We start from the raw sequence: 11604 nt of genomic DNA on the forward strand, positions 1-11604 counted from the left end.
GCTTCAGTGCGCGCTGCCCATTGCCCTCCTGCTTCAGTGCGCGCTGCCCATTGCCCTCCTGCTTCAGTGCGCGCTGCCCATTGCCCTCCTGCTTCAGTGCGCGCTGCCCATTGCCCTCCTGCTTCAGTGCGCGCTGCCCATTGCCCTCCTGCTTCAGTGCGCGCTGCCCATTGCCCTCCTGCTTCAGTGCGCGCTGCCCATTGCCCTCCTGCTTCAGTGCGCGCTGCCCATTGCCCTCCTGCTTCAGTGCAGGCTGCCCATTGCCCTCCTGCTTCAGTGCAGGCTGCCCATTGCCCTCCTGCTTCAGTGCAGGCTGCCCATTGCCCTCCTGCTTCAGTGCAGGCTGCCCATTGCCCTCCTCCTGCTGCCCATTGCCCTCCTGCTTCAGTGCAGGCTGCCCATTGCCCTCCTCCTGCTGCCCATTGCCCTCCTGCTGCCCATGATCTGCCTCCAGGGGTCTGCTCAGGGTTTGAACATACACATGACATCCCTAGAGACAATGATCTGCACTTTATGGAAAGCACAATCCCTGCAGATTCAGCCCTGGGAAAGGTTCTGGTGGTCGTGGTAACGTTGTCTCCATAGAGGGTCTAATGTGCACTAAGCTCAGTGTTCACCTGCCAAGTGTCAGTCATCAATTCCTAGCGATGTCACATCTCACTCTCCCCGGAGGAGCAGCCTGGCACTGCCAGTCACCCGGACAATCAGCATGCAGTGAACTCCTGCCCATAGCTCCTGGCACACAGCTCTCCATAAGAATACAAGGTATCATCAGCGCTAAACCCACAGGGAACACGGGGCAGCTGGAAATGCACTTTGCCTTTAAAAGTGGCGCCAGTCATACCTGCTTGTAGGCGTCCAATAGGAAGCTGTTCCAGACGCAGCGCAGCCCTTCTGGGGTGAGCATCCGCCGCCATGGGCTCCGGCGGGACCGGGAGCGGTTCAGCTGCAGCAGCACGTGCTTCACCAGCACCACAGAGTCGTAGAGAGCCAGGAACAGACAGTTCGAGACGAAGCCTGGCAAGATCTGCAGAGTGATCAGCAGGTCCACACTCAGCAGCCCCATCACTGCCAGGGTGATGAAGCCCCCAACCAGAGTGATGAAGCCCCCCTAGCTGCCTCCTTCCACACCGAGCAGCTTTTAATACTAGGAATGAGATGGTTGCACTGAACTGAGCAGGTGTCTGCACCACTGCGGCGGTCCTTACAGAGGAGCGTCTGCACCACTGCGGCGGTCCTTACAGAGGAGCGTCTGCACCACTGCGGCGGTCCTTACAGAGGAGCGTCTGCACCACTGCGGCGGTCCTTACAGAGGAGCGTCTGCACCACTGCGGCGGTCCTTACAGAGGAGCGTCTGCACCACTGCGGCGGTCCTTACAGAGGAGCGTCTGCACCACTGCGGCGGTCCTTACAGAGGAGCGTCTGCAGCGCGGCTTAACTTCAGCTGCTTCCTCTCATTGCTTATAGAAAGAAAAAAAAAAGTTTCTGAAGTTTGTCGGACCAGGTGGATTTTCTTTCCCATCTGGAAGCTAAACTCCCCTTTCTTCCCACCCTCCCTCTGGCCGCCTCTGCCGCTCTCTCTCTGTCTCTGCCTCTCTCTCTGTCTCTCTCTCTCTCTCTGTCTCTCTCTCTCTGTCTCTCTCTCTCTGTCTCTCTCTCTCTGTCTCTCTCTCTCTGTCTTTCTCTCTCTGTCTCTCTCTCTCTGTCTCTCTCTCTCTGTCTGTCTCTTTGTCTGTCTCTCTCTGCCTCTCTCTCTCTGCCTCTCTCTCTGCCTCTCTCTCTGCCTCTCTCTCTGCCTCTCTCTCTCTCTCTCTGCCTCTGCTATCTCTTTTTGTCCCCAGGTTTCCCCTCTGGCTCCCTCCCCTTTCTCTAGTCCTTTTATACTGTCCCGGGCTAATTGCTGCAATAAGAGAAATGAAAAACCCTAATCTCGCCTGTGATCTGCTCTTTGACGTCAGGGTAGGAGAGGGCATTAGTTTTCTGGGGATGCTCTGAATAGGGAAAGAGCCGCTCAAAAACTTGCAAGGCGGGACTGTTATTGAAGGAGAGGATCAGACTGACTCCTCCTTCATCCATCCCGCAGATTCTCACAACTTCTCAGGCAGCAGCTGCCAATGCTTCACCTGACTGCCCGAGGGTGGAGAGCTTCACCTATGTGTCCAGCAGCAGCACTCCTGATCTCTGAGCCGCCCTGCTCTCTGCACTCCACACCTGATCTCTGAGCCCCCCTGCTATCTGCACTCCACACCTGATCTCTGAGCCCCTCCATCCTGCACTGTGCACCCTGCTATCTGCCCTCCACACCTGATCTCTGAGCCCCTCCGTCCTTGCACTGTGCACCCTGCTATCTGCACTCCACACCTGATCTCTGAGCCCCTCCGTCCTGCACTGTGCACCCTGCTCTCTGCTCTCCACACCTGATCTGAGTCCTGCACTGTGCGCCCTGCTCTCTGCTCTCCACACCTGATCTCTGAGCTCCTCCGTCCTGCACTGTGCACCCTGATCTCTGAGCCCCTCCGTCCTGCACTGTGCACCCTGATCTCTGAGCCCCTCTGTCCTGCACTGTGCACCCTGCTATCTGCCCTCCACACCTGATCTCTGAGCCCCTCCGTCCTTGCACTGTGCACCCTGCTATCTGCACTCCACACCTGATCTCTGAGCCCCTCCGTCCTGCACTGTGCACCCTGCTATCTGCACTCCACACCTGATCTCTGAGCCCCTCCGTCCTGCACTGTGCACCCTGCTCTCTGCTCTCCACACCTGATCTCTGAGTCCTGCACTGTGCGCCCTGCTCTCTGCTCTCCACACCTGATCTCTGAGCTCCTCCGTCCTGCACTGTGCACCCTGATCTCTGAGCCCCTCTGTCCTGCACTGTGCACCCTGCTATCTGCCCTCCACACCTGATCTCTGAGCCCCTCCGTCCTGCACTGTGCGCCCTGCTATCTGCGCTCCACACCTGATCTCTGAGCCCCCCCTGCACCCCGCTCTGTACTCTCCACACCTGATCTGAGCCCGTCCGTCCTGCACTGTGCACCCTGCTCTCTGCCCTCCACACCTGATCTCTGAGCCCCTCCGTCCTGCACTGTGCACCCTGCTCTCTGCCCTCCACACCTGATCTCTGAGCTCCTCCGTCCTGCACTGTGCACCCTGCTATCTGCCCTCCACACCTGATCTGAGCTCCTCCGTCCTGCACTGTGCACCCCGCTCTGTACTCTCCACACCTGATCTGAGCCCGTCCGTCCTGCACTGTGCACCCTGCTCTCTGCCCTCCACACCTGATCTCTGAGCCCCTCCGTCCTGCACTGTGCACCCTGCTCTCTGCCCTCCACACCTGATCTCTGAGCTCCTCCGTCCTGCACTGTGCACCCTGCTATCTGCCCTCCACACCTGATCTGAGCTCCTCCGTCCTGCACTGTGCGTCCTGCTCTCTGCACTCCACACCTGATCTCTGAGCTCCTCCGTCCTTGCACTGTGCACCCTGCTATCTGCACTCCACACCTGATCTCTGAGCCCTTCCATCCTGCACTGTGCTCCCTGCTATCTGCTCTCCACACCTGATCTCTGAGCCCTTCCGTCCTGCACTGTGCACCCTGCTATCTGCCCTCCACACCTGATCTCTGAGCTCCTCCGTCCTGCACTGTGCACCCTGCTATCTGCACTCCACACCTGATCTCTGAGCTCCTCCGTCCTGCACTGTGCACCCTGCTATCTGCACTCCACACCTGATCTCTGAGCCCCTCCGTCCTGCACTGTGCACCCTGCTATCTGCCCTCCACACCTGATCTCTGAGCCCCTCCGTCCTGCACTGTGCACCCTGCTCTCTGCTCTCCAGACCTGATCTCTGAGCTCCTCCGTCCTGCACTGTGCACCCTGCTATCTGCACTCCACACCTGATCTCTGAGCCCCTCCGTCCTGCACTGTGCACCCTGCTCTCTGCCCTCCACACCTGATCTCTGAGCCCCTCCGTCCTGCACTGTGCACCCTGCTTTCTGCTCTCCACACCTGATCTCTGAGCCCCTCCGTCCTGCACTGTGCGCCCTGCTCTCTGCTCTCCACACCTGATCTCTGAGCCCGTCCGTCCTGCACTGTGCACCCTGCTATCTGCCCTCCACACCTGATCTCTGAGCCCCTCCGTCCTGCACTGTGCACCCTGCTCTCTGCCCTCCACACCTGATCTCTGAGCCCCTCTGTCCTGCACTGTGCACCCTGCTATCTGCCCTCCACACCTGATCTCTGAGCCCCTCCGTCCTGCACTGTGCGCCCTGCTATCTGCGCTCCACACCTGATCTCTGAGCCCCCCCTGCACCCCGCTCTGTACTCTCCACACCTGATCTGAGCCCGTCCGTCCTGCACTGTGCACCCTGCTCTCTGCCCTCCACACCTGATCTCTGAGCCCCTCCGTCCTGCACTGTGCACCCTGCTCTCTGCCCTCCACACCTGATCTCTGAGCTCCTCCGTCCTGCACTGTGCACCCTGCTATCTGCCCTCCACACCTGATCTGAGCTCCTCCGTCCTGCACTGTGCACCCCGCTCTGTACTCTCCACACCTGATCTGAGCCCGTCCGTCCTGCACTGTGCACCCTGCTCTCTGCCCTCCACACCTGATCTCTGAGCCCCTCCGTCCTGCACTGTGCACCCTGCTCTCTGCCCTCCACACCTGATCTCTGAGCTCCTCCGTCCTGCACTGTGCACCCTGCTATCTGCCCTCCACACCTGATCTGAGCTCCTCCGTCCTGCACTGTGCGTCCTGCTCTCTGCTCTCCACACCTGATCTCTGAGCCCGTCCGTCCTGCACTGTGCAGCCTGCTATCTGCTCTCCACACCTGATCTCTGAGCTCCTCCGTCCTGCACTGTGCACCCTGCTATCTGCACTCCACACCTGATCTCTGAGCCCCTCCGTCCTGCACTGTGCACCCTGCTCTCTGCTCTCGACCTGATCTCTGAGCCCCTCCGTCCTGCACTGTGCACCCTGCTCTCTGCTCTCCACACCTGATCTCTGAGCTCCTCCGTCCTGCACTGTGCACCCTGCTATCTGCACTCCACACCTGATCTCTGAGCCCCTCCGTCCTGCACTGTGCACCCTGCTCTCTGCTCTCCAGACCTGATCTCTGAGCTCCTCCGTCCTGCACTGTGCACCCTGCTATCTGCACTCCACAACTGATCTGAGCTCCTCCATCCTGCACTGTGCACCCTGCTCTCTGCTCTCCAGACCTGATCTCTGAGCTCCTCCGTCCTGCACTGTGCACCCTGCTATCTGCATTCCACACCTGATCTCTGAGCCCCTCCGTCCTGCACTGTGCACCCTATCTGCTCTCCAGACCTGATCTCTGAGCCCCTCCGTCCTGCACTGTGCACCCTGCTCTCTGCTCTCCAGACCTGATCTCTGAGCTCCTCCGTCCTGCACTGTGCACCCTGCTATCTGCACTCCACACCTGATCTCTGAGCCCCTCCGTCCTGCACTGTGCACCCTGCTCTCTGCTCTCCAGACCTGATCTCTGAGCCCCTCCGTCCTGCACTGTGCACCCTGCTCTCTGCTCTCCACACCTGATCTCTGAGCTCCTCCGTCCTGCACTGTGCACCCTGCTATCTGCACTCCACACCTGATCTCTGAGCTCCTCCGTCCTGCACTGTGCACCCTGCTATCTGCACTCCACACCTGATCTCTGAGCCCCTCCGTCCTGCACTGTGCACCCTATCTGCTCTCCAGACCTGATCTCTGAGCCCCTCCGTCCTGCTCTCTGCTCTCCAGACCTGATCTCTGAGCTCCTCCGTCCTGCACTGTGCACCCTGCTCTCTGCCCTCCACACCTGATCTCTGAGCCCCTCCGTCCTGCACTGTGCACCCTGCTCTCTGCTCTCCACACCTGATCTCTGAGCCCGTCCGTCCTGCACTGTGCACCCTGCTCTCTGCTCTCCACACCTGATCTCTGAGCTCCTCCGTCCTGCACTGTGCACCCTGCTATCTGCACTCCACACCTGATCTCTGAGCTCCTCCGTCCTGCACTGTGCACCCTGCTATCTGCACTCCACACCTGATCTCTGAGCCCCTCCGTCCTGCACTGTGCACCCTATCTGCTCTCCAGACCTGATCTCTGAGCCCCTCCGTCCTGCACTGTGCACCCTGCTCTCTGCTCTCCAGACCTGATCTCTGAGCTCCTCCGTCCTGCACTGTGCACCCTGCTCTCTGCCCTCCACACCTGATCTCTGAGCCCCTCCGTCCTGCACTGTGCACCCTGCTCTCTGCCCTCCACACCTGATCTCTGAGCTCCTCCGTCCTGCACTGTGCACCCTGCTATCTGCCCTCCACACCTGATCTGAGCTCCTCCGTCCTGCACTGTGCGTCCTGCTCTCTGCTCTCCACACCTGATCTCTGAGCCCGTCCGTCCTGCACTGTGCAGCCTGCTATCTGCTCTCCACACCTGATCTCTGAGCTCCTCCGTCCTGCACTGTGCACCCTGCTATCTGCACTCCACACCTGATCTCTGAGCTCCTCCGTCCTTGCACTGTTCACCCTGCTATCTGCACTCCACACCTGATCTCTGAGCCCTTCCATCCTGCACTGTGCTCCCTGCTATCTGCTCTCCACACCTGATCTCTGAGCCCCTCCGTCCTGCACTGTGCACCCTGCTCTCTGCTCTCCAGACCTGATCTCTGAGCTCCTCCATCCTGCACTGTGCACCCTGCTATCTGCACTCCACACCTGATCTCTGAGCCCCTCCGTCCTGCACTGTGCACCCTGCTATCTGCACTCCACACCTGATCTCTGAGCTCCTCCGTCCTTGCACTGTTCACCCTGCTATCTGCACTCCACACCTGATCTCTGAGCCCTTCCATCCTGCACTGTGCTCCCTGCTATCTGCTCTCTAGACCTGATCTCTGAGCCCCTCCGTCCTGCACTGTGCACCCTGCTCTCTGCTCTCCAGACCTGATCTCTGAGCTCCTCCATCCTGCACTGTGCACCCTGCTATCTGCACTCCACACCTGATCTCTGAGCCCCTCCGTCCTGCACTGTGCACCCTGCTCTCTGCTCTCCAGACCTGATCTCTGAGCTCCTCCGTCCTGCACTGTGCACCCTGCTATCTGCACTCCACACCTGATCTCTGAGCCCCTCCGTCCTGCACTGTGCACCCTATCTGCTCTCCAGACCTGATCTCTGAGCCCCTCCGTCCTGCACTGTGCACCCTGCTCTCTGCTCTCGACCTGATCTCTGAGCTCCTCCGTCCTGCACTGTGCACCCTGCTATCTGCCCTCCACACCTGATCTCTGAGCCCCTCCGTCCTGCACTGTGCACCCTGCTCTCTGCTCTCCAGACCTGATCTCTGAGCCCCTCCGTCCTGCACTGTGCACCCTGCTTTCTGCTCTCCAGACCTGATCTCTGAGCTCCTCCGTCCTGCACTGTGCACCCTGCTATCTGCACTCCACACCTGATCTCTGAGCCCGTCCGTCCTGCACTGTGCACCCTGCTCTCTGCTCTCCAGACCTGATCTCTGAGCTCCTCCGTCCTGCACTGTGCACCCTGCTATCTGCACTCCACACCTGATCTCTGAGCCCGTCCGTCCTGCACTGTGCACCCTGCTCTCTGCTCTCCAGACCTGATCTCTGAGCTCCTCCGTCCTGCACTGTGCACCCTGCTCTCTGCTCTCCAGACCTGATCTCTGAGCCCCTCCGTCCTGCACTGTGCACTGTGCACCCTGCTCTCTGATCTCCACACCTGATCTGAGCCCGTCCGTCCTGCACTGTGCACCCTGCTCTCTGCTCTCCAGACCTGATCTCTGAGCCCCTCCGTCCTGCACTGTGCACCCTGCTCTCTGCTCTCCACACCTGATCTCTGAGCCCCTCCATCCTCCAAATTCTCTGCCCCTAGCTGTATGGAAAATGCTATCAGCAGCAGTCCACGGTGCAACTCGCATGTGTAAGAAGTTCTGTCCTCTCCCATCTGTTCTGAAATCCTCTCTGTATCCTGTATATTGGGCGATATAACCTGTCTCTGCAGCACTGAATATCAGATCTGCTTATAACTACTGTAGATTAATAGCAGATTCTTCCCGAAACCTGGCTTCAATTTATTCATAGATTTAGGTTTAAAAAGAAAGCAAAACCTCTTAAAGTAATGTGGAGTTAGTGACTCCTGTACCTTGTATTTCCTCCACTTGTATTCTGCAATTATTCCCATCCGAAACTACATCTTGTAACTTTCTTTGTGACACCTACAATCTTTGAGAAAAATTGGTAATTGCTTCTTTTTTATTTTAGTTTTGTACCGTGACTTTTTATATCCCTGTCACAGATGTAGGCTATAACTGAGATGATTCGCCAGCATCTGGACATTATATCACTATAATATATATATTATATCACTATAAATGTGCGCTGCATCTTTGTAATATAAGCTATGACCCAGATAATGGGCAAATCAATGAGTAATGGCGTCACCAGAGCCAGACTGGCAAATAGTTTCACCGGGCCACCATTACCAAAAACCAGAACAGTGGCATGAAGGCAAAACTCGTCAACGGCCGGAGGAGTCATTGAATTTATTCATGTCTGATATGTTACTTGGCTAATGGCCTCCGTTTTGAGGGTTCAGGTTGTAGCAAACCCTAAATTGTGCAGTTCCTGTGCAAAATGTTCAGCGCTCCAAACTGGAAAACAAAAAAAGTTAACAGCACTGAATTAAATCTGCTGCCGTTATCATTTACGGGCTCTAAACTTTAATTAAAAAATGACTAGTGGGTGCTCGATAGCTTCGCACTGGAAACTAACCTCCCCCTGTATATATAAGCGTATACACTAGGATCAAAGATATCAGAAATGTTGAATATCGCACGGCTCTGAATGATGACAGTCGAGAGATTCTACCTTGTTTGGTCCCCATGAGGTACCTTCTGAATATTTAGGTACCTTATTCACTAGGTCATATATCTCCTTCAACCCTGAACACCTTTACTCGTCCCCTTTCACTTCTGTCTATTTGCATGTCTTGTATGTATTTCCCTTTGTGGTTTTTTAGTCTGTTATATACAGTGAAGGAAATAAGTATTTGATCCCTTGCTGTGTTTTGTAAGTTTGTCCACTGACACAGACATGAACAGTCTATAATTTTAAGGGTAGGTTAATTTTAACATTGAGAGATAGAATATCAAGAAAATCACAATGTGTAAATTAGATAAATGTATTTGCATTTTGCAGTGAGAAATAAGTATTTGATCCCTCTGGCAAACAACACTTAATACTTGGTGGCAAAACCATTGTTGGCAGCAGAGCAGTCAGACGTTGCTTGTAGTTGATGATGAGGTTTACGCACATGTCAGGAGGAGTTTTGGTCCACTCCTCTTTGCAGATCATCTCTAAATCATTAAGATTTTGAGGTTGTCGCTTGGCAACTCGGAGCTTTAACTTCCTCCATAAGTTTTCTATGGGATTATGGTCTGGAGACAGGCTAGGTCACTCCTGGACCTTACTGTGCTTCTTTTTGAGCCACTCCTTTGTTGCCTTGGCTGTATGTTTTGGGTCATTGTCTTGCTGGAAGACCCAGCCACGACCCATTTTTAATGTCCTGGCGGAGGGAAGGAGGTTGTCACTCAGGATTTTACGGTACATGGCTCCATCCATTCTCCCATTGATGAGATGAAGTAGTCCTGTGCCCTTAGCAGAGAAACACACCCAAAACATAATGATTCCTCCTCCATGCTTGACAGTGGGGATGGTGTTCTTTGGGTCATAGGCAGCATTTCTCTTCCTCCAAACACGGCGAGTTGAGTTAATGCCAAAGAGCTCAATTTTTGTCTCATCTGACCACAGCACCTTCTCCCAATAACTCACAGAATCATACAGGTGTTCATTGGCAATCTTCAGACGGGCCTGCACATGTGCCTTCTTGAGCAGGGGGACCTTGCGGGCACTGCAGGAGTTTAAACCTTTAAGGCGTAATGTGTTACCAATGGTTTTCTTGGTGACTGTGGTCCCAGCTACCTGGAGATCATTAAGTTCCCCCCATGTAGTTTTAGGCTGATCGCTCACCTTCCTCATGATAAAAGATACCCCACGAGGTGAGATTTTGCATGGTGCCCCAGATCGATGTCGATTGAGTCATTTTGTATTTCTTCCATTTTCTTACGATTGCACCAACAGTTGTCTCCTTCTCACCCAGCGTCTTACTTATGGTTTTGTAGCCCATTCCAGCTTTGTGCAGGTCTATGATCTTGTCCCTGACATCCTTAGAAAGCTCTTTGGTCTTGCCCATGTTGTAGAGGTTACAGTCTGACTGATTAATTGAGTCTGTGGACAGGAGTCTTTATACAGGTGACTATGTAAGACAGCTGTCTTTACTGCAGGTAACGAGTTGATTAGGAGCATCTAACTGGTCTGTAGGAGCCAGAACTCACAATGGCTTGTAGGTGATCAAATGCTTATTTCTCACTGCAAAATGCAAATTTATCTAATTTATACAATGTGATTTTCTTGATTATTTTTTGGGATATTCTATCTCTAATTGTTAAAATTAACCTACCCTTAAAATTATAAACTGTTCATGTCTTTGTTAGTAGGCAAACTTACAAAAACAGCAAGGGCTCAAATACTTATTTCCTTCACTGTATCTATGTATATATTGTGACAAAGTCACTGGTAAAGTGGTGGAGGGGAGATATGTTTCCCTGAGGCTATGGGTGTCAGTGAATTGAAACCTTTAAGTTTCCTCCAGCATGTTATGTGCAAGGAGGGGTTAAGTCTCCATTTCCAAAGGGCATGTTTTTATGAGAACAACCATAGAGTGGGTGGGAGGTTGTTCTCCATATCTCCTTCCCAGGGTGTGGTCTGGGGGGGTTTAAATACTTGGCCAGCTGAGGCATTCAGCGTTCAGTAGGTCTGGAGTGAGGAACTCCAGATCTGTTTATGTGGAGCTAACCTGAACCACACAGAGTATCTGCACTCTGAGCAGGCAGCTCCCTGCCTCCACACTGAGTGAGCGATCTACCACAATATATATATACATATACACTGCTCAAAAAAATAAAGGGAACACTTAAATCACACAATGTAACTCCAAGTCAATAACACTTCTGTGAAATCTACCTGTCCAGTTATGAAGCAACACTGATTGTGAATCAATTTCTCCTGCTGTTGTGCAAATGGAACAGATAACTGGTAGAAATGATCGGCAATTAGCAAGATACCCCCTATAATGGAGCGGTTCTGCAGGTGGGGACCACAGACCATTTCTCTGTTCTCATCCTTTTTGACTGTTGTTTTGGTCACTTTTTCATTTTGCCATTGCTCTCACCCCTAGAGGTACAGTAGCATGAGGCGGCGTCTACAGTACAACCCACAGAAGTTGCTCAGGTAGTGCAGTTCATCCAGGATAGCACATCAGTGCGAGCTGGGGCAAGAAGGGTAGCTGTGTGTGTCAGCTCAGTGTCCAGAGCATGGAGCAGATACCAGGAGATGTGGAGGGAGCCATAGGAGGGCAACAACCCAGCAGCAGGACCGCTACCTCCGCCTTTGTGCAAGGAGGAGCACTGGCAGAGCCCTGCAAAATGACCTCCAGCAGGCCACAAATGTGCATGTATCTGCACAAACGGTTAGAAACCGACTCCATGAGGGTGGT

At 54.3% G+C, this 11604-nt stretch overlaps 1 protein-coding gene across 1 annotated transcript in view; it reads right to left on the bottom strand.

The window, feature by feature from the left end:
- DIO2 (iodothyronine deiodinase 2) overlaps positions 1-1568 on the bottom strand; it is a 106255-nt gene extending 104687 nt beyond the window's left edge. Inside the window, exon 1 of the mRNA XM_073638148.1 lies at positions 845-1568. Within this exon, the coding sequence (XP_073494249.1) occupies positions 845-1066 (222 nt within the window). The 5' untranslated portion in view covers positions 1067-1568. The remainder of the gene's footprint in view (positions 1-844) is intronic.
- Between the last annotated feature and the right edge of the window lie 10036 nt (positions 1569-11604).

This window comes from Phyllobates terribilis, unplaced genomic scaffold (genome assembly GCF_046119375.1).
Source record: "Phyllobates terribilis strain yellow unplaced genomic scaffold, ASM4611937v1 Scaffold_7__3_contigs__length_470593459, whole genome shotgun sequence".
In the NCBI taxonomy this organism is placed as follows: Eukaryota; Metazoa; Chordata; class Amphibia; order Anura; family Dendrobatidae; genus Phyllobates; species Phyllobates terribilis.